Here is a 23,179-nt window from a genome sequence, read left to right as displayed (position 1 = left end):
TCCAGATCAGTCCAGATTTGAATATAGCTGCCATATAGACCGATCTCTGGATTTAAGGTTTAGGGCCCATAAAAGAGGCATTTATTGTCCGATTTCGCCGAAATTTGGGACAGTGCTTAGTGTTAGGCTCTTCGACATGTTTATGCAACTTGGCCCAAATCGGTCCAGATTTGGATATAGCTGCCATGTAGACCGATATCTCGATTTAAAGTCTTGGCCCCAGTGACTTATGTTCGGCTTTTTGACATTCGTGTCGTATATAGTTCAGATCGGTATGAGGTATATGAGTATAAGGTATGAAATTTTCACCGAATTTTGATGAAAGGTGGTTTACATATATACCCGAGGTGGTGGGTATCCAATGTTCCGCCCGGCCGAACTTAACGCCTTTTTACTTGTTTTCTGTTATGTTACTCCACATATCTATTATATTTGTTGATAATATCAGCCATTTTGGATTGTCAGTTTGTTTTTGACAAATAAGAAGGTAAGTTGTTTTTGGTGTGCTCTTCGATTTGCTACTATTCGAAAAATGGATCAAAGAAACTGTATTAAGTTTCGTGTAAAAAATTAAACAAAATGCGCAAAGACATTTGAAATGTGGACTGTGGCGTTTGGCGAGTCTACTATGAACAGAACACAAGTTCAATTGTCTTGTAGCCGGTTTATGGAAGGTGGAGAAAATGTCAATGACGATGCTGGTCCTGGTCGCCAGAGCACTTCAACAACCGATGAAAACATTAAAGCAGTGAAGAAAATCATTTGGAATAATTGTCGAATCACTATCAGAGTGGTTGCTGATGATATTGGCATATCGTTCGGCTCATGCCATACAATTTTGATGGATGTTTTGGGCTTGAAATGCACAACAGTGAAGATTGTTCCAAAGTTGTTAAATTTTTGGCAAAAACAACGTCTCATGGACATCGCTCAGGAGCTGTTGAACATCGTCAACGACGAACCAGATCATCTCAAAAAGTTCACAACTGGTGACGAGTCATGGGTGTATGGATATGAAATTGAAACCAAAGCCCAATCATCCCATCGGTCAAATGTGATGGTTTTGCTCACTGGGTTCTTCGACTCCAATGGCGTGATGCATCATGAATTCTTGCGCAGTTTACGCAAAGCAATTCGTTAGAAACGAGAAGAATTGTGGAAAAACCAATCACGGATTTTGCACCATGATAACGCACCAGCTGACACATCGATGCTGGTGCGTGAGTTTTTGGCCAAAAACGAAACCGTTATCACCCACCGTATTCACCGGATTTGGCCCCCGCTGACTTTTTTCTCTTTCCAAAGCTGAAGCCACCGATGAAAGGAAAGCGTTTTATTACGTTTGAAGAGATACAAGAAAAATCGAAACAAGAGCTGTTAGCGATACCAAAAAGCGCGTTTCATAACTGCTTTGAGGATTGGAAAAAACGCTGACCAAAGTGTCCGAGTGGGATTACTTTAAAGGGGACATGATAGTTTTTGATGAATAAATGAATGCTCTTTAAAACCAGTAAGGAAGGGCAAAAGTCGGGCGGTGCCCACTGTATAATACCCTACACCTACCTTATATGCACAAAGTGGGGGCTATATCCAATTCTGAACCAATTTTGATGGACCTCGGCGAGCAAATATGTTCAAACTATAATAACTCCGGTTGACAAATGACAACATTGTTGCATTACCCAAATCTGATGAGCTTTATCTAATAATGAACCGATTTCGAGAAAACTTCTCATATATTGTGGTAGTCACCAAGGAAAACGTTGAGCAAAATTTTGACAAGATTGATCAAACAATGCGCTTGCAGCGGCTCTTGGGGTGAAAATCTGGCGATATACATATATGACAGCTATGTCTACATCTGGGCCGATTTCTATGAAATTCACCAATAAGAGTCATAAGAAAATCCTTCACATTTTCGAGAGAATCGGTTAAAAAATGAGCACTTTCTTTCAATATTTCTCAAAATCGGACGAAATTATATATGGGTGCTATACCTAAATCTGAACCGATTTCGAGAAAACTTCTCAGATACTGTGGCAGTAGTCGATGAAAGCGTTTTGCAAAATTTTAGCAAGATGGGTCAATAAATGCGCTTGCAGTGGCAATAGGAGTAAAAATCGGGCGATGTATGTATATGAGAGCTATATCTAAATCTGAACCGCTTTCTATGAAATTCACCAGTAATGTCCTGCAAAATTTTGAGCGAATCGGTTAAAAAATGACCATTGTATTGCATTATTACTGAAAATCGGACAAACATATATATATAGGAGCTATATAAGTCGATGAAGCGCGTTTTGCAAAATTTTAGCAAGATGGGTCAATAAATGCGCTTGCAGTGGCAATAGGAGTAAAAATCGGGCGATGTATGTATATGAGAGCTATATCTAAATCTGAACCGCTTTCTATGAAATTCACCAGTAATGTCCTACAAAATTTTGAGCGAATCGGTTAAAAAATGACCATTGTATTGCATTATTACTGAAAATCGGACAAATCTGAACCGATTTTTTCCAATATCAATGGGCCTCGTATCTAGGCTGAAAACAGGCCTGTACCAAATTTTGAGACGATCGGATGCAAACTGCGACCTGTACTTTGTACACAAATTAACATGGACAGACAGACAGACGGACATAGCTAAATCGAATCAGAAAGTGATTCTGAGTCGATCGGTATACTTATGAATGGGTCTTCCTTTTGGCTGTTACAAACAAATTCACAAAGTTACAATACCCTGTACCACAGTATTGGTGTAGGGTATAAAAATTGAAAATAACGGTTATTTTTTGATCAGACCTCATTTATCTGTCATACATGCAGTTATATCGTGGGAACTGCTATTCGTGCCGAACAAGGTACAGAGTAGTCCACATTTTCATATATACTTCTCAAAATGCATGCTGAACATGGTCCAGATGATAAAAAACGATTGTCATATTCTATTGACACAAAAATTTCACACATAGAAGTGAGTTTAGCCTTATATGAGTATAGTTTGCCTACGTCGACATAAATCATGTGCCGAAGCAAAGTCAACAACAATCGTTTGCAATTCGAAATAATACTCGCAGCAGAAAGTCCTAGCAATTGTTGTTTCAATGCATTACTTTTTTGTGCTTTCCTCGGGCTATCATCTTCATCCACCATTTTGCAGCAGAAAATCATCACATCTTTCCAAAGCTTAAGTACATATCAGTACATAACAATTCAATAAGAGCTTGTAAGAAGAATTCATTGAATAAAAATGTAATAAATCCCTGACCCCTCATATGGTGGAAGAAACCAAAATCAATCTTCTCCATTAGGGATGTATAAAATAATTCAAAATAAATTTGATTTACTCTTGGATTTCGATATCACAAAACCTTGAGGTCCTTTGTGTAGTGTGGAGGGTAAAAATTTCTAAGCATCCTCCCTTAGTGTTATGAGAAAATCGTTTTGCTGTGGATATAGATGGAATATACTTTTCAAGTGGGGTAAGCCATGGAACAAGAATCATTGTCGTTATTGTCATCCTTAACTCCAACGACATCATCTTGTGCTCCCCATGCATTCCAAACTGTATTTCCTTGAATTGCTGTTGCAATATTCATGAATATTGAAATAATTCCAAGAATCATATCGCCATTTCTATTGCGAATAAAGTGGTTGGGTAAAAACGAATAAGTTTGGCATGAAAAAACTTGTACTTCATATTAGAAGGGGGAACACATTCAATCTAAATGCTAGGTTAGGTTAGATTTAAGTGCCAGTCTGCATTCAGAGACACCTAGACGTTAGGGGAAGGACGATGCCTTCTTTCTACCGTTGAAACATCCAGATCGCTTATAAAAGCTTAACAACTTGCGAAAGTTCACATCCGTTAAAGCAGGCAAGTTCTCAAAGAAATAAGAAACTAAAGTGGAACTCCTTCTGATCGCCAGTGCGGAAGACACACACAGCAGATGTTCTATGTTGATGTTCCTCACAACTTCTACTAAAGTCGTTACTGCCAACATTCAGCATGTCTGTCAGCATGTTTTCCGATCGGACAGTAACCTGTCATGACGGACACAATGACTGAAACGTCTCTTCCAGCCAATGTAAGCTAAGCGGTAGACCTCTTCAAGTCTCGATTGGGCCACATAATTTTTTAATGTTCCCAACCCCTCCTTTGTGACCATCTATCATTCTTTGCCTTTCTTGAAAACTTAGCTTACATGTCCACTTTCTGTGGAATTTTTAAGGTAGTTCCTAGTTTCGCAATCGCGTCTGCCACACAATACCCTGGAATATCTATTTGGCGCGGCACCCAGAACAGTTGGAATTGAACTGTTCAGCCATCTCTTCGACAGATTTGCGACAGTCGAGGGAGGTTTTTGAACGTTCTCCAGGGATTTAAGGGTTGCCTGGTTGTCTGAGAAGATATTTATGAAGCCATTCTATGTATCTGACTAGGTCGTGAAGGGCTGTTTCAGTGGTCTTGCCCTTACTATATGTTTATACATGTTGTTGTCGAGACAGCTGATCTCCAGGAATCTCTGCCAATAGATATGTTTCTACCAACCTCTCAAGAGTTTTAGCATGAGAGATGACAGACCAATAGGGCGAAAATCTTTTGCCTTCGTGTGGTAAGGTTTTAATGCGTTCAGAATGAAAATTACTCTTGTGTCTCTTCATCCCACAGGAATATAGGACATTTTGATACACGCAGAGTAAATCTCAGCTTGTAATTCAATCGGTGATACATCATCAGGGGCTGGCGATTTAAAGGAGTCGAAACTTCTTGTCGCCCAAAGATATTCGACTTAAAACCCAATTTTCCCAAAAACGTCCGACGAATTCCTACCAGTGACATCCTGTTCTGGCGTCACGTTGTTCGTTGGAGAGTACCCAGGGAAATGTAGTTCCAGTGTTTCCTCACTAGACATCGTCCATCCGACTTATGTTTATATCCCCTTTATTCGAATAGAGGCCCTCACGAAGCTGCAGAATTCCGCCCAAGATTTGTTCTTAGCCTTTCTCAGCTCGCCCTTGTATATTCCTTGCTCTGCCTTATAGACGTCCTAATCGTGTGACGAACTTGTGACCATCGCCCTCTTCAAAAGTTTTCTGCAGCATTTCCTTAGATAATGCAGTTGTGGGGTAGACCACGGAGGTCGCTTTTTCTCCCTTTGCTTGGTACAAGGACTTGCTGAAACAAGTGAGTTATTCAGGGCATTCGTGATCCGCTTGACCATTGTGCCTATGTCCTCTGCAGTCCCCGCTGCCTTGGTCTAGAAGGGATAATCCGCCTTTCTTCTGTTTATCCGAGGGATCACTTCTGCAGTATTTTTTCCATGGCTGAAACTAATATAACGGAGATAAGAGAAGCTGCGGTCATCTAACGCTTCCCAGTCACATATTCTTGCTCTTATATCCTTCGTTACGTCTTACCTGTTCCTGGTAATAAAAGTTGGTTTGTTCCCATTATTACAAATTGCCAGATTACATCTTATAATATCTTCGATAAGCAGCTCACCCCTTTCGTTGATATCCGAAATTCCCCATATCTGGTAATGTGCATTAGCATCACTTCCAATAATGAGGCTCTTTTTCCCTGCAGAAGCGGTAAACCTAACCTAACCTAGTCCACGAACCATTCTTCCTCACACCCATGGTTATTGGAAAAGATCACGTCAAATCACGCTGCCATCAGGAGGACCTTTAGTGCCGCCGAAGAGGCCTTACAATGAGTCCGCCACGAGTCCATCCACACAAGCTTCGTTAGATCTTGTTATGATGAGTTTTCTAACGCATCAAGGGGCAGTTGAGAAATCAGTGGAACCACTCTCACTCAGGACACTGCACACTTTCGGTGTGGACGATCCCTCCTTAGATTCATCACTAGCTACTGCTGTCGAAGTTCTTGTTGAGTTCCGTCCTTCCACGACAGCGCACACCTTGAGCACAATCCAACCGAATGACCCACCCACTCAGGGGTTGTCGGGTCCCGTTTCGACGCAATCGCCTTCTGTCTCGATCGTGACAGGGGGATTTTCAGTCTCCTGCAATCCGCCAGATTTTAGAGATGTGGTCGATAGTTCCTCAAATAAGTGTTCAGCAATGCTGAGTCGTCTTCTGATTCATCCAACCCACCGCCTCGATACACTTTCAGTTTCACCATATTGGATCCATAGGATAAAATTCCTTCAGACATTTTGAGGTCTGCGAGACAGTCGAAATGTAGTTCGAATACTGCATGTCTCCGGTCAACATCAGCCTCTTCCAATCTTCCACTCAGCGGTTGAAAGATTGGGATTACATTCACTTAGTCTCTCATGTATGGATTCAGGATCTGGAAGAATCCTTGGTATCCAAGCGTGTGCCATTTGTTGAGATGGTATATTTTCCTACCTGATGAAACCCAGTGCTGCGCCTGGACAGATCTCGCCAATCTTTCTCATTGCGCAACCATGCATTTCAACAGAGAGTTGATCGGTTTGAATCGTTTGTATCGGCCCCAATACCAGCCTCCATCGTCACAAACTGGAGGAGGTCCAGGCATTTCTGCAAGGACATCGGAGTATACAGGTGACAGTCCATTGACTACCCCACTCCAATTGTTTTTAGGTATGCAGCTCTGTTCTTCTCCCTTGTCGACACCTACAATCACCAAGCTTTACTTAGCGGCAATAGCAAAGGTCCTTGGACCCATCTTACTATTGTACGCCTTAGTTTTTTTGGGTATGGGATGTCCTCCATTTGATTGCAGCCTTTGAGGGGACTGCGGTGCCGTTTCCGAATCTAGACGTGTAGCCTTTGGTGTAGTCCGTTCAGCGAATCTCCGAGCCCAATAAAGGGAGCCTCTCTCCTTATCGGAGACAGTCTTAGGATCATTCGCACCAAGCCTCTCAATAAACCTGAGAGCGATACGCATTTCATTCTACCAACCTCTTAAGGAGCGTATTATTTTGCCAGAGAAGGCCGATGGCCTAGGCAAATTATATTCATGCGAAGATAAAAATAGGTTCGGCCTTGTCCTTAAAAATTATAGCAGGTGTCTTCGTTAAAAGCCCCTGCTGACCAGTCGTCGGTCGGCTAGAGCCTGACGCAGCCGCTCCGCCAGTCGAGGTCACAATAGCAGACAACATGCTAATGCGTGATACTACCACCGCAGCTTTTGGTTCTTTGGAATCCATTCTAAACTTACTTCCGGGTCTGGATCTGCCACTCCACTAGAAACAGACCCAGATATCAACCGCCTTTTGCAAAACACTATCGTAGCTTTCCTTAAGCGACTTAAAGTTTTTTCCCAAAAATAATGACCTATTACGAGTTAAGAATATTCTTGCGGATCGAAATAACAAAAACCTTCGCTCCACTCAACGGTACAAACAAGCACTCCTATTGGCACTACACGCAAAAGAATAATTCATTAGCAATAAACGAAATTTTTGACAAGTAAACTTCGTTTGTGAATAACATTGAAAATTTGTATAAGTTAAAATTAGATCTTTTAATAAATTCATGTAAAAATTGGTGACGAAAACAAAGTTTGCCCACTTATACCATTCACTTCTGGTAAATAAAACAAGTGATCAGCAATTTCGTCGGGTTTTTCATTATATATTCATTAGTAAAAATTATAAAATATAGTTTTTATACATATTTTTATACCCTCCATCATGGGATGGATGGTATACTAATTTCGTCATTCCGTTTGTAACACCCCGAAATATGAGTCTAAGATCCCATAAAGTATATATATTCTTAATCATCATGACATCTTAATTCATACGGACGGACATGGCTAGATCTACCCATGTCCGTCCGTCTATCGAAAGCACACAAACTTTCGAAAAAGTAAAGCTAGGAGCTTGAAATTTTGTACAAATATTTGTTATTAGTGTAGGTCGGTTGGGATTGTAAATGAGCCAAATCGGCCCTTGTTTTGATATAGCTTCCATAAACCGATCTTGGGTCTTGGCTTCTAGAGGGCGAAATTCTTATCCGATATGACTGAAATATTGCGTGAAGTTTTCTGGTATGGCTCTCAGCAACTGTACCAAATATGGTTTAAATCAGTCCATTTCCTGATCCATCTCCGACCTCCCGATTAAGCTTCTGGACGATGCAATTCCAATCCGATTTGGTTGAAATTTTGCATGACGGGTTTCGTTATGACTTCCAACAACTGTGTCAAGTATGATCTAAATCAATTCATATCCTATATAGTCGCCATATAAACCGATCTCCCGATTAGACTTTTTAAGCTTCTAGAGGGCGCAATTCTTATCCAATATGGTTAAATTTTGGTCGTTTTGGTATGACTTCCAACAACTGTTCCAAGTATGGTCTAAATCGGTGTTTAACCTAATATAGCTGCCATATAAACCGATCTCCCAGTTTGACTGTTTGAGCCTCTAGAGGGCGCATTTATTACTCGAATGGCCTGAAATTTTGGAGGTTGTGTTTTTCTATTTGTTATTCCAATAACTTGACAAATGGGTTCCATGGTGGAGGGTATATAAGATTCGCAACACGAAATTTAATGTTATGATAGACAATTAAATACGCTGTTCATTGTGCTTTAAGCAATGCTCAAAATTAGTTATGAGTTATGACTTTCAGCTCCAATTTGGTATGACTTCCAAATCAGTCCTTAACCTGATATAGCGGCCATATCGAATTCTTGGGCTGCTTGAGGGTGCAATTATTTTCAAATTTGGATGAAATTTTGCACATTGTGTTCTATTTTGACTTCCAACTGCAGTGCCAAGTACAGTATAAATCTGTGTATAACCTGATATAGATCCCATATAAACCGATCTCCAGATTTGACTTATTGCCGATTTGGCTGAAATTTTGCATATAGTGTTCTGTTATTACTGACTCAACAACTGCTCCAAATACGGTCCAATTCGATCTATAACTAGATATAGCTCCAATATTTTAGCAAGATTCGGACCGGCCGAACTTAGCACGCTGTCACTTGTTGATATCTGAAGTGTGATCTTATGTTTATTTGTATAAATACCCCTGCGTGAAATGAATTATGTCATTTTGTAGAAGTATTAACGTTTCATTTAACTGCCACTATGCCAAATTCTTTCGAAATTATTCGTTCTTTAAATATTAATCTTATTTAGCCAAAGTTTCATCACTCCTATGAAAAGTTTTGATTTAGCATATTTTCAAGTTTATAAAATAACGACAAGGAATTCTCTGAAAAAGACAAATAAACAACTTCGATAAGATTTGCTTCTACGAAGAGGATTAAATTGTATTTCAAATGTAAACGGACTTAGAATCCCTGGTATGGGATATGTGTTCGAGGAGAGTCTGACAACTGAGAATAAAACAACAATCAAGCAACAACAATACACTATATTTTTATACCCTCCACCATAAGATGGTGGAAATTTTCGTCGTGAAATTTTATGTCGATCTAGCCATGTCCGTCCGTCTGTCCGTCCGTCCGTCTGTCTGTCGAAAGCACGCTAACTTCCGAAGGAGTTAAGCTAGCCGCTTGAAATTTTGCACAAATACTTCTAATTAGTGTAGGTCGGTTGGTATTGTAAATGGGCCATATCGGTCCATGTTTTGATATAGCTGTCATATAAACCGATCTTGGGTCTTGACTTCTTGAGCCTCTAAAGTGCGCAATTCTTATCCAATCAGAATGAAATTTAGCACGACGTGTTTCGATATTATATCCAACAACTGTGCCAAGTATGGTTCAGATCGGTTCATAACCTGATATAGCTGCCATATAAACCGATCTTGGGTCTTGAATTCTTGAGCCTCTAGAGGGCGCAATTCTTATCCAATTTGAATGAATTTTGCCACGTAGTATTTTGTTATGATATCCAACAACTGTGCCAAATATCGTTCAAATCGGTTCATAATATTTGAGCTCTCAAAGAGCGCAATTCTTATTCGAATTGGCTGACATTTTACACAGGTCTCCAACATATAATTTAATTGTGGTCCAAACCGGAGCATATCTTGATATCGTTTTAATAGCAGAGCAAATCTTTTCTTATATCCTGTTTTGCCTAAGAAGAGATGCTGGGAAAAGAACTCGACAAATGCGATCCATGGTAGAGGGTATATAAGATTCGGCCCGGCCGAACCTAGCACGCTTTTACTTGTTCTGTATGTGAAGACAGTTGCTACTAATGTTGCTTTAAGTGACCATGCATTTAGTATTTATGAATTGATTGAGACAGAATATTTTATTAATTTTACTGTCACAAAGATTTTGTATATGGGAAATATTTCATTCATTTTCATACCCATATCCACTGCTGTGGTATAGGATATTATAACTTAGTGCATATGCTTGATAAGTATACCGATCGACTCAGAATCACGTTCTGATTCGATTTAGCTATGTCCGTCTCTCTGTTTGTCTGTCTGTCCGTCTGTTCGTCTGCCTGTCCATATTAATTTGTGTACAAACTACAAGTCGCAATTTCCATCCGATCGTCTTCAAATTTGGTACAGCCATGTTTTTCGGCCTAGAGATGAGTCCTATTGAAATTGGAACAAATCGGTTTAGATTTGGGTATAGCTCCCATATAAAAGTTCGTCCGATTTGCAGTAGTAATGCAATAAAATGATCATTTGTTATCCGATTCTCTTGAAGTTTGGTAGGAAGTATTTTCTTTTGACTCTCGACATTACTGGAGAACTTAAAGGAAATCGGTTTAGATTTAGATATAGCTCTCATATACATATACATTGCCCGATTTTAACTCCTAGAGCCACGAAAGCGCATTTATTGACCAAGCTTCCCAAAATTTTTTACAATGCTTTTCTCGATGCCTACCACAATATCTAAAAAGTTTGGTTAAAAGCGGTTCAGATTTAGATATAGCTCCCATATATATGTTCGTCAGATTTTGGGTAATTTGCAATAATGTTGACATTTGTCAACCATATTTATTACAGTTTGAACATATTTGCTCGAAATTTGATACGGGTTGTTTAATAACCCATTCACATTGGTTTTCGCCTGTAGCCTCTCCACATAGCAAGGTCCAAAGACCTTAATCCAAAATATTAATCTGCGACCTCATAAGGAATAGAGAAAATTGCTCTGCGAAGTACTTTTATACCATCCAACATCCACACAAAATCCCTCCCACATGCACAGATCCATAAATATTATCACCTTTTATGAAACAATCACACGATTTGTCTTGTCACACGTTTTGACTTGACTTGTCATTCAGTTTGTAACACCTAGAAATGTTGATCGATAACCCTATAAAGTCTGCCCGTCTGTCGCAATCACGATAGCGGTAAAACGTAAAAAGGTAACGACTTGACATCTTCTCCACATACTTCCTTTTGATGTAGGTCGTTGGATCGTTGCAAATCGGCCAAATGAGGTCATATTTAGATTTAGACATATAAAGTGGTCCTTCGATTAAGCCTCTTAAGCTTCTAGAAATGAGCCTAAAATTTTCATGCGATATGTTTGCCATTTTTCAGGTAGTGATTTGTTAAGATTTCAAATATCCATGATAAGTATTCTTCCGATTAGTCCTCTACGGACTCAAGAAGGTGAAATTTTTGGCTGATGTGACAAAAATGTTGTAAGTAGAGTATATATTATAAAATATTTATATTTTTAATCGTGTTGACTTCTAAGTCGATCCATCTCTCGAAATCACTATAGCCAGAAGTTTTAATTTTGTTCCCGATTTGGCTGAGATTTTGTTTGAAAATGACATTTATGCCTTTAAAACCCCACACCAAATCCCACCCAGATTGGTTCATACACATTTGGCCCACATCAATAGAATCCCCGATTTGACTACTTATCTAGTGATTACTTAAAATTCGGCGGTCGAATATTGGACGTTTTTTACTTTTTACTTTTCGTCATTCGGTTTTTAAGATCTCTAAATATTGGTCCATGTCCCTACAAAGTATATGCATAAAATAGTTGGACAGAGCCCGCTCCGCTGCGCCTTCTTCAAACTCTTATTTTATCTGAGCCCTATACTGGCTCGGTCAGGAAATAAGTATTGTTTGGGGGGAAAGGCCGTACTTTCAGGTATTTCGCCCGAAAGTGGATATCATATTGATACTCTAATCCCAAATAACTCTCATTTGAGCTTTATATTGCTATGGTAGGTAAATATGTCCGGTATGGTTGTATTATTGGGCGTGAGTTCGACAGTTCATCGGAGGCCTCACCGTAGCGCAGAGGTTAGCATATCCGCCTATGACGCTGAACTCCTGGGTTCGAATCCTGGCGAGACCATCAGAAAAAAATTTCAGCGGTGGTTTTCCCCTCCTAATGCTGGCAACATTTGTGAGGTACTATGCCATGTAAAACTTTTCTCCAAAGAGGCTATAAAAAGGAGGCCCCTTATCATTGAGCTTAAACTTGATTCGGACTGCACTCATTGATATTTGAGAAGTTTGCCCCCGTTCCTTAGCGGAACGTTCATGGGCAAATATTGGAAAATTGGAAATTGGAGATCGACCGTCATGTATCACATTCGTGCGTGCTCTAGTCACAAATACCTTTCATTTGAGCTCCATTTAGCATTTTTGGTTTGTAAAGGGTGATTTTTTTGAGGTTAGGATTTTCATGCATTAGTATTTGACAGATCACGTGGGATTTCAGACATGGTGTCAAAGAGAAAGATGCTCAGTATGCTTTGACATTTCATCATGAATAGACTTACTAACGAGCAACGCTTGCAAATCATTGAATTTTATTACCAAAATCAGTGTTCGGTTCGAAATGTGTTCATTCACCGTAACGTTGCGTCCAACAGCATCTTTGAAAAAATACGGTCCAATGATTCCACCAGCGTACAAACCACACCAAACAGTGCATTTTTCGGGATGCATGGGCAGTTCTTGAACGGCTTCTGGTTGCTCTTCACTCCAAATGCGGCAATTTTGCTTATTTACGTAGCCATTCAACCAGAAATGAGCCTCATCGCTGAACAAAATTTGTCAAAATTTGAACACATTTCGAACCGAACACTGATTTTGGTAATAAAATTCAATGATTTGCAAGCGTTGCTCGTTAGTAAGTCTATTCATGATGAAATGTCAAAGCATACTGAGCATCTTTCTCTTTGACACCATGTCTGAAATCCCACGTGATCTGTCAAATACTAATGCATGAAAATCCTAACCTCAAAAAAATCACCCTTTATTTCCATTTGGCAGGCCTTGGAGGTGGCGCGGCCCTTCTTCCTTTCTATTGTATTTTTGAGTTATAATAAACAAACTAAATTTCATTTAAATTGCCCCACCCATCTCCGAAATCTGGCGTGTTTGAAGATAGGGTAAGGGGAGAGTCCCCCCATTAAAGTTTGGATGTTAGATCTACTTCATTCTCCTGGTTTTGGTGGTGTATTGGAGTAGCCAAACCCTTTGCCCCGAAAGTGGATATCAGATTCATACTCCACACCCAAAATATTGCTACATATTGCTAAAGTCGGTATATCTGTTTTGTTGAATGGGAATTTAGGAGGTGAGGAGTTCCTGAAACCCTTGGCCATATAACAGATATCAGATTTGAGCCCCTTTTTGCCATATTTTACAAACATGTCCATTTTGAGAGGTATGTAGAGAATGGAGCTGCCACCCACAGCCCTGAAAAATATCAGCATCGTACTCTACTCACAAATTCCTTTTATTTGTGCCCCAATTGCCATTTGTTTATCGAACGAGACGATCCCCAACACTTGGCCTCAACGTTGGATATCAAATTGGTTTTCTACTATCAAATACCTATTATTTGTTAGCATATTAGGAAAATATACCCGGTTTGAAGAGAGTTTAGAGGGAGGACCCTGAAATAATATCAGCATCGTGCTAGAGAAGGATTTTGTTGTCCACACTAGTTTTTTTTCTATTGGTTATCTACGTTCAAATTCATATTTCAACGCTCCCACAGGGGGGAGCATCTGTGTTTATCCCAATTTTAGGGTAAAAAGTGAACTCTATTACCAAAAACCCCTTTATTGCTGTCCTATTCTATCCTGATCGGCCTTCATATGTTATTTTAATTGAAAGATAAGACGTCACCCAGATACTTGAAACCTTATATCATTATTAGATTGGAACTCTACTGTCGTAGACCTTTCTTTTAATTCCCATACAATCCCGATCGAACTATTGAAGGGTGTTTAATGGGTTGGCCGATCCCGGACTCTGTCCCAAAAGTGTATACCAAATTCGTAGTCAACTCCCAAAGACCTTTCTTTTGATACCCATTTTATGACGTTTGACATTCATGCCTGTTTTGGGGTTGGAAAGACCACTGACACACGTCGGATCAAATTCTTATAACAGATGTAGTCTCAACTTTCAAACATCTTTCATTTGATACCCATATTGCCCAAAGCGGTGAAAGTGTCCTGTTGGGGATTTTTCGGGGTGAGGGACGCAGAGCTCTCGAAATTTAGCAGAGAGGGTTTCCTTACGACTTTCGACACTACTGGTGAATTTCATAGAAATCGATCAAGATTTAGATATAAAGCCGCTGCCAGCGCTTTATTGACTAATCTTGCCAAAACTTTGTACAACGCTTTCCTCGACGACTCGCACAATATTTGAGTTTGAGTTACATATGTCGATTGTTGTTTTTACATATTGAACATATTTGCTCCAAATTTAATAAGGATTGTTTAATAACCCATCTGAAAACATCCGCCGAGGTATATAAAAATTGTATCAGAATTGGATATAGCTCCCACATTGTACTTATAGGGTAGGTGTAGGATATTACAAAGTCAGAACCGCCCGACTTTTGCCCTTCTTTACTGGTTATGTAATAGATTTTTGTTCACCGCCACTTTATAATTCGTTCTAGCCTTGTCGGTCTCTCTCCATAAATCATCGAATCGGTATTGCTCAAAATTTAGAAAAGAATACTTCATATAGTTTAAGGTCAGTTGGGATTGCAAATAGGCCAAATCAGTCCATGTTTAATGTATAGCTCTCATATACTACAATGATTTATCGCAGCATAGAATTATGGTTTGCTTACTTGTCTACCTCTCAGAATTGGAATTGGAACTGAAATATTTCATAAACGATGAACTTACCCATTAGTACAAAATTAGTCGGCGTTGACATATTCTTTTTGCTCAGTATCAGCACAATCAAGGAATTGGACACCACAGTTAGCACTAACAAAAATGGCATTATATAACCGTACAGTGGCAGAACATATTCTATCTGCGTCTCACACGTGAGATTGAAATACGATAGATTCGTAACGGGATCTCTGTCCATGCAGTGCATGTAAAAATCTGTATCATTGGAATCATGGGCATATGCGGACGCATTCAAATATTCAAATGAATTGCTAAGGCTATCAATGATGATTTCACTGCTACTATCTCTGGCAATGGAGTTGTCGGAGCCAAGTTCAGCTACGCCATTAACACCTCCACCGCCCCCATCACCACTCCAATACAAAAGACCCGCGGCGGAGATGTCATAGGAATATTCGGTGTGATTGTTGGCACCATGTGTGCTGCTGTCAGCAGGACTTGTCGATGCATTCGCAGGTACGCTGGTTCGATGGTAGAGGTTATTATCATTCATGGTGGGTGCCATAACTGCAGCCACGGACTCTGTCACTACGGCTATCATGGTCTGTTGTAGGTTATTCATGTTCTGATGCTGGCGCATACTATCGCGAAGGACCATTGCCACTCATTGGATTGAATAAATTGCGCGGTTTACAACTAGCAAAAAGTACATGAGATGGATGCGAGTGACAAGTTTGGATGATTTTGTATGCCAAATGTTGTATGTTTTCTTTAATTACGGTTGCAAATCTAGCTAATTTTCAGTCAGCCTCAATGATGGGTTATTATTCCATTAATTGGGTAATCTCCATTTCAAATGCCCACGTTGTGCGGTTTGGTGATGATTGTGATTTCGTGGTATCCTTTGGAATTTGGAAGATACGACATGGAATTGTGCAAAGCTCTATTGTTGCCACATTAGCCGCTTTAAAATATGCGTATGTATGCTAAGCATATCAGTGGTGTTCTATGGTTCTTTTCTACATTGGTGTAATTGAATTTGTTTTTCGTTCTCTTTTGTACATTTTCAATGAATTGTTCCTGCAGGATTATTTTGCATTCTCATGTTTTATTCCTCATTAATGTGATTATTTCTGTGGCGTTTTGTGTTACTCGGAATACATTTTCAATCTGTAAAGTAATGAAAATAAAATCAAATGAGTTTCGTTTCCCTAGTCGAAATAAAAAAGACATATAAATATATATATATATATATTATGTAATTGGATACTAATACATGTAAGTATGTTAAAATATATAACACATTAATTTCCATTTCAGGAATATGGGATGTAGGAGTATTTAAATATGTAAAATAAATAACTGAAAAGTGCACGAAAATAAGGACAAATCGACGTCTAAGGAAGAATAGATTCTTAACTGCAAGAGAGCACGACGAGGAGTTTAAAAATGTTCAGTTCAGCAAAATACATAATGTCCTCAAATATTCCGAAGACTGAGAAGAAGGAAAGGCTGCAATGAGTCATTAAACATTTTTTTCAATATGATTAAAAATTTAGAAATCTCCTTTTCTACACCCACACCATAGAATGGGGGTTTACTAACCTAGTCATTCCGTTTGTAACATCTCGAATTCTTGAAATTTGGCATAGTTGCTCTCTATTGATGTAGGTCATTTGTGATGTTTTTTCAGTACAAAGTTTTAAATTATTCATTTATGTAGGACATATATAGAAACCCTTAATGAGTATTGAACAAGTAAGAGCGAATCTCTACCATGGATCGGATTTGTCGAGTTCTTTGTGCGGTATCTCTTTTTAGGCAAACAGAGAATAATGAATATCGACTGTTATGCTATAGGAGGTATATCAAGTTATAATCCGATTCGGATCATAAATGAATTGAATGCTGAACATTGTAGAAGTCGTTGTGTAATATTTCAGTCCATTCGGATAAGAATTGCGCCTTGTAGGGGCTCAAGAAGCAAAATAGGGAGATCGGTTTGTATGGGAGCTGTATCAAGCTATAGATCGATTCAGAGCATATTGGACACGTATGTTGAAGGTAATGGAAGAAGTTACAAAATTTCTGCCAAATCGGATGAGAATTGCGCCCTCTAGAGGCTCAAGAAGTCAAGATCCAATATCCGGTTATATGACAGCTATATCAGGTTATGTACCGATTTGCGCCATACTACGCACAGTTGTTGGAAGTCATAACAAAACACCTCATGCAAAATTTCAGCCAAGTTGGATGAGAATTGCGCGCTCTAGAGGCTCAAGAAGTCAAGACCCAAGATCGGTTTATATGGCACCTATATCAAGCCATGGACCGATTTGGCCCATTTACAATCCCAACCGATCTACACTAATTAAAAGTATTTGTGCAAAGTTTTAAGCGCCTAGCTTTACTTCTTCGAAAGTTAGCATGCTTTCGAAGGACGGACAGACGGACATGGTTAGATAGACTTAAAATGTCATGACGATCAAGAATATATATACTTTATGGGGTCTTAGACGCATATGTTGAGGTGTTACAAACAGAATGACCAAATTAGTATACCCTATCCTATGGTGGAGGGTATACAAATTCCAAATTTTAATCGAAGTTGATTTAGTATAAATAGCTCCACTTATTCATTTGCAAGTTTCATTTGCAGCTGAAATGTTTTAAGTTGTAATCTGCAGATCTCAGTCGACATTTTTGTGTATTGTTTGTTAGGAATCTCGCGGGAAAAAGTTCTAAGAGAAATTCCACATATGTGTCGACTAGGTGTATTCTGCAGCTTACATCTAAGTAGGTGCTTCCCTAAGTCTTTTATCGATATTTTGATATATAGTTTGCCATGGAACACGAATATACAAGAAACTTTATCTTTATATGTAAGCCGTAGAACTTTAACTTTATGTGTAGCCCATATTAAGTATGGTTAAATTAGGATACACACACACAACTGCAAGTTTCTGCAGCTGAAAGAATAACTCTTATGTCCGATGAGTTATTCTAACCAAGTGACGAAACGTGTCCCATAGTGATTGGTGTATGTGTGGTGATCTCTGGTTTTTCTTTTCCATTGCAAAAAAATCTCCGATCATTGAGCTTGTCTCAAAAGAGAAACAAACGAAAATTAAAATGATCTTCGCCCTAATAGTCAAAACAATTATGAAAATATTTTTAGTTGTAATCTGTAGATCTCAGCCGACATTTTGGTGTGTAGTTGCTGGTACTAGGTACTAAAACTCTAAATCTACATTGGTAAATTTTAAATTTATATCAATCAAGCTAAGGCGTGTTTAGTTCTGCCGGGCAGAATCTTATTAACCCTCCACCATGTATCGCATTTGTGTAGTTCTTTTCCCGGTATATCATTTTAGGCAAACTAAGAATAAAAGAAGAGAATTGCTATGCTATTAGAACTATATCACGTTTTGGTCCGATTCGGCATATAATTTAATTGAATGTTGGAGACAATAGTAGAAGTCATTGTGTAAAATTTTACCCAATACGAGTAAGAATTGCTCCCTTTAGGGCTCAAGAATTAAAATAGTGAGATCAGCTTATAGGGGAGCTATAGATTGATTCAAACCATATTTGACACGTATGTTAAAGGTCCCCGGATGCTGTTGTACAAAATTTCAGCCAAATCGGATAATAAGTGTGCCCTATAGCGGCTTAAGAAGACAAGATCCCAGATCTGTATATATGACAGCTATATCAGCTTATGGACCGATTTGGACTATATTCGGCACAGTTGGATAGGAATTGAGCCCTCTATAGGCTCAGGAAGTCAAGACTCCAGAACGGTTCATATGACAGCTATATCAGCTTATGGACCGATTTAAGCCATACTTAACACAGTTCTTGAAAATCATAAGAAAACATCTCATGCAAAATTTCAGCCAAATCGGATAAGAATTGCGGACTTTGGTCAAAATCCAAAATCGGTTTATATGGCAGCTATATCAAAACATGGACCGATATGGCCCATTTACAAATCCAAGCTGCCTACACTAATAAGAAGTATTTGTGCAAAATTTCAAGCGACTAGCTTTACTCCTTCGAAAGATAGATCGACTTTAAATGTCATGACGATCAAGAATATATACACTTTAGGGGGTCTTAGACGAGTATTTCTAGAAGTTACAAACAGAATGACAAGATTTGTGTACCCCTATCCCATGGTAGATGGTATACAAATTATCGAACCTTAAACGCTAATTTAATGAGATCAACACAATCGATTCATGAGATGTTTACAGCTTCAAATTAAGCTTTTACGTGCCATCAAAATCGCGTTGAAAAATATTTTGGAAAGGTTCATTCTTTGTCCGCTAGTGGAACTTTTATAACATTCCATATATTTTCTCTGTTTTAATCGTAAATTTCATCCCATTGATATGTCATCTTTTACATCGCTTTTTAGACAATGCACTGTTATAAAACACTAAAAACTGTTCAAACAATAAAATTAAATGTCTTATATTTTTAAATTAAATTTTGCACCAAAATCGCGATAATCCTTTTTAGATTTTTGTCAATGGGGCCACCACTGTGCCCTGGAAGCCGCAATTTTTGTCCGATTTGTGCGTTCAAGCCCAATGTGTTTTCTGAAGAACATAAAAAAGCTCACTTTTTCAAATAACTTCCCTCATTCGGGGAAATTTTGGGGTTCTCGTCTACATTTTGGGCGTTCGGTTTTTGTCGGTTTAAAAATAAAACAAGTAAAAGCGTGCTAAGTTCGGCCGGGCCGAAGAAGCTATATCAGGATATGAGGCGATTTGAACCTTATTTGGCACAGTTGTTGGATATCATAGCGAAACACGTCGTGCAAAATTTCAGCCAAATCGGATAGGAATTGCGCCCTCTAGAAGCTCAAGGAGTCAAGTCCCCAGATCGGTTTATATGGTAGCATATCAAAACATGGACCGATATGGCCCATTTACAGTCCTAACTCCTTCTAAAGATAGCGTACTTTCGACAGACAGACGGACGGACGGACAGACGGACGGACGGACAGACGGTCGGACATAGCTAGATCGACATAAAATGTCACGACGATCAAGAATATATTTACTTTTTGGGGTCTCAGACGAATATTTCGAGTAGTTACAAACAGAATGAAGAAATTAGTATACCCCCATCCTATGGTGGTGGGTATAAAAACTGAATTTAAGTTGTTGCAATCAGATTGAATAAACGCATGAGTTGACGTTGGACTCAAATTAACAGTCCGGGGGTCATTGGTTCTGTTCCCACTTGATCCTTTGATGTGTCCCTACTGTGATATAACAAAGGACCAAAAAATGTCTAAGTGAATTTGTGCAGACTGCCACTACAACCAACAATAAGTAGTAAAGTTTATTAAAAGTAGCCTCAATATTTTGGACAAGCAATTGATCCAAATTAAACATTTGCTTAAACCAATTCTCTTTTAAAACGCTTCCCATGCACTATAATTGTGGTCTTCAAGGTCGTCTTCCATAGAAAAATACCAGTTACCTCACACTGTATATTTGATAAGTAAATAAGAATTCATCGTCATTTCGGGAAAATGGCTGCAATCAACATTTCCATATCAGTTTTTCAAAGAGGACATAAACAAACAAACAAAACCGGCAAATATCCAAACAAGTTGAACTGAGATTTCAGCCGGAGTAGATAAGAACGCAAAAGGATATCGGACAATTAGTTCAGTGTTGATTGCTTAATTGTATTAAATTACAAAGCAGGAAACTCGAATGGATCTCATGACGTTAGAGGAGACACTCGGGCCATAATGATGACGCGAATATATGCTGATAACTATGGAATGGGGGAGGGTTCTCATGTAAATAAGGGCCCCCACAACCTTAAAAGCATTATGAAAGCCAATGTTATTTGTTAATGGATATGGTGGCTCAGAATCAAATGACAGCAATCAAGTGTCAAGGATATTGGTCAATCAATTTTGATAAATTAAGGCGCCTCAATTGCAAATTGTTCAAAGAAATATTGTAATGGAACAATGCGTCCAAGATATCATATAGGGATATGGATCTATAAGGAACTGCTTGGGATTCGCAAGAGACACATTTGATTAGTTTTCCATTAGCCCTAGAAGGCCACCGAAAAACTGCAAAAGTTTTTAACATCTTAACGGCAAATGTCTGAGTATTCCGAAATCACTAAAAAAATCCACACACAAATTTCTCACCACTACTGTGGTTCAATTAGTAAACTCTATTGAAATTGAAAGAAATCGAAGAAAGGAAATCAAAATATAGATATCGAATTAATTTAAAAGTACTAAACATTTTTTTATCGGCAAGATAGAAACGACTGTTATGTCAGCTATCACTTCCCGCAAGCTTGAGGATACCACAACAGCACTTAGTTGAAATTTTTAAATATTTTTTCGCATAGTCTTCTATTCTATTCTTTTCTTTTCTCTTTTATTGTTTGCGATTCCTTTGGGAAAGTTAAAGCAGCTTAATCATAATCTTTTTACAAAATTTCAAGTAGCACTGCAATTTGATTCCCCTGCAGTTGAAAATGCTACAGATGCAGACGTTGTTGTAAGTAAGGATGGTACTCGTTTTGCGGCGTACCGTTACGTTCATTCACACGTTTTGCACAAAATTTGGTCATGAAATCATTCATACAATCCGATTCTTACTCTTATGGCAAGCGACGATTGGTTAGAGCAGGGATGGAAATACAAATTTTGAAATGGTACTAAACAAGTAAAAGCGTGCTAAGTTCGGCCGGGCCGAATCTTATATACCCTCCACCATGGATCGCATTTGTCGAGTTCTTTTCCCGGCATCTCTTCTTAGGCAAAACAGGATATAAGAAAAGATTTGTATTTTTTTTTTTTTTTTTTTTTTTGTATTTGTATTTGTATTTTTATTATGATAAAACCCATACAAAAGACAGTGTCTTATATAAAGCATGGGTTAGTAAATTGATAAATACAATGAGTTCAACAAGTTTTCATTTAAATAGAACAATAATTGGTACAAAATATTTAACAATTTAAGCAAAGTTACTGATGCAATATTTAAGTTAAAAAAAGGTTTAAACAAAACAAAAAAAAAAAGAAAAAGAAACTTTAAAGAAAATTTAACAATTTAATCAAAGTTACTAATAAAATAAATTAAAAAAATAGTTATAAAAAAAACAAAACAAATAATTAATTAAAATGATTATAAATCAAAGATTTGAACTGTCGTTCATTACTTATAATTTGAATACTATTGGGAAGATTATTCCAGAGACGTATAGCATTAACAAAGAACTGTTGTTCAGATACACGATATTGATGACGTATTTGTATTACTTGTTTACCTCTTGTAGAGTTAGCAAAACGCAAAACAGAAGCCAGATATGACGGTTCATTGGTATAAATTATCTTGTGGATCATTTGCAACAAGCGTATCTTAAGGAACGAGTTAAAAGAGACACCATATACTTGTCTGGCAAAGTCAGATACCCGGTCTCTTCTACGCAAACCAAAAATGTATCTAACGACATCGTTAAAGGCCACGTGCAATTTATTCCTATGAGTTACATCACTACCGTAAAAAACCTCGCAAGAGTATAATAGTTTCGGCAGAATAAATGTCCTAGCCAAAAGCATTCTTATTGACAAAGGGGTATACTGTCGACTCATTTAGAGCGATATCAAGATATGGTCCGGTTTGGACCACAATTAAATTATATGTTGGAGACTTGTGTAAAATGTCAGCCAATTCGAATAAGAATTGCGCCCTTCGGGGGCTTAAGAAGTAAAATAGAGAGATCGATTTATATGGGAGTTGCATCGGGCTATAGACCGATTAAGACCATAATAAACACGTATGTTGATTGTCATGAGAGAATCCGTCGTACAAAATTTCAGGAAAATCGGATAATAATTGCGACCTCTACAGGCTCAAGAAGTCAAGATCCCAGATCGGTATATATGACAGCTATATCAGGTTATGAGCTGAGTTGAACCATATTTGGCACAGTTGTTGGATATCATAACAAAATACTATGTGCCAAAATTCATTCAAATCGGATAGGAATTGCGCACTCTAGAGGCTCAAGAAGTCAAGACCAAAGATCGGTTTATATGACAGCTATATCAGGTTATAGACCGATTTGAACCACTCTTGACACAGTTGTTAAATATCATGACAAAAACC

General features: G+C 38.4%; 2 protein-coding genes across 2 annotated transcripts in view; both read right to left on the bottom strand.

The window, feature by feature from the left end:
* LOC106093072 (sex peptide receptor) overlaps positions 1-15,669 on the bottom strand; it is an 87,589-nt gene extending 71,920 nt beyond the window's left edge. The window contains exon 1 of the mRNA XM_013260053.2: positions 15,060-15,669. Coding sequence (XP_013115507.2) covers positions 15,060-15,669 — 610 coding nt within the window. The remainder of the gene's footprint in view (positions 1-15,059) is intronic.
* Positions 15,670-16,093: 424 nt separating this feature from the next.
* The window catches only part of LOC131996633 (uncharacterized), a 529,958-nt gene continuing 522,872 nt past the window's right edge, over positions 16,094-23,179 (bottom strand). Inside the window, exon 6 of the mRNA XM_059366170.1 lies at positions 16,094-16,181. The gene's annotated coding sequence lies outside the window, so the exon portion shown is untranslated. The remainder of the gene's footprint in view (positions 16,182-23,179) is intronic.

The sequence above is a fragment of the Stomoxys calcitrans genome, chromosome 4, assembly GCF_963082655.1.
Source record: "Stomoxys calcitrans chromosome 4, idStoCalc2.1, whole genome shotgun sequence".
NCBI lineage: Eukaryota > Metazoa > Arthropoda > Insecta > Diptera > Muscidae > Stomoxys > Stomoxys calcitrans.
Note: the sequence above shows the minus strand (reverse complement) of the source record. Positions and strands in the feature narration are given on the sequence as shown.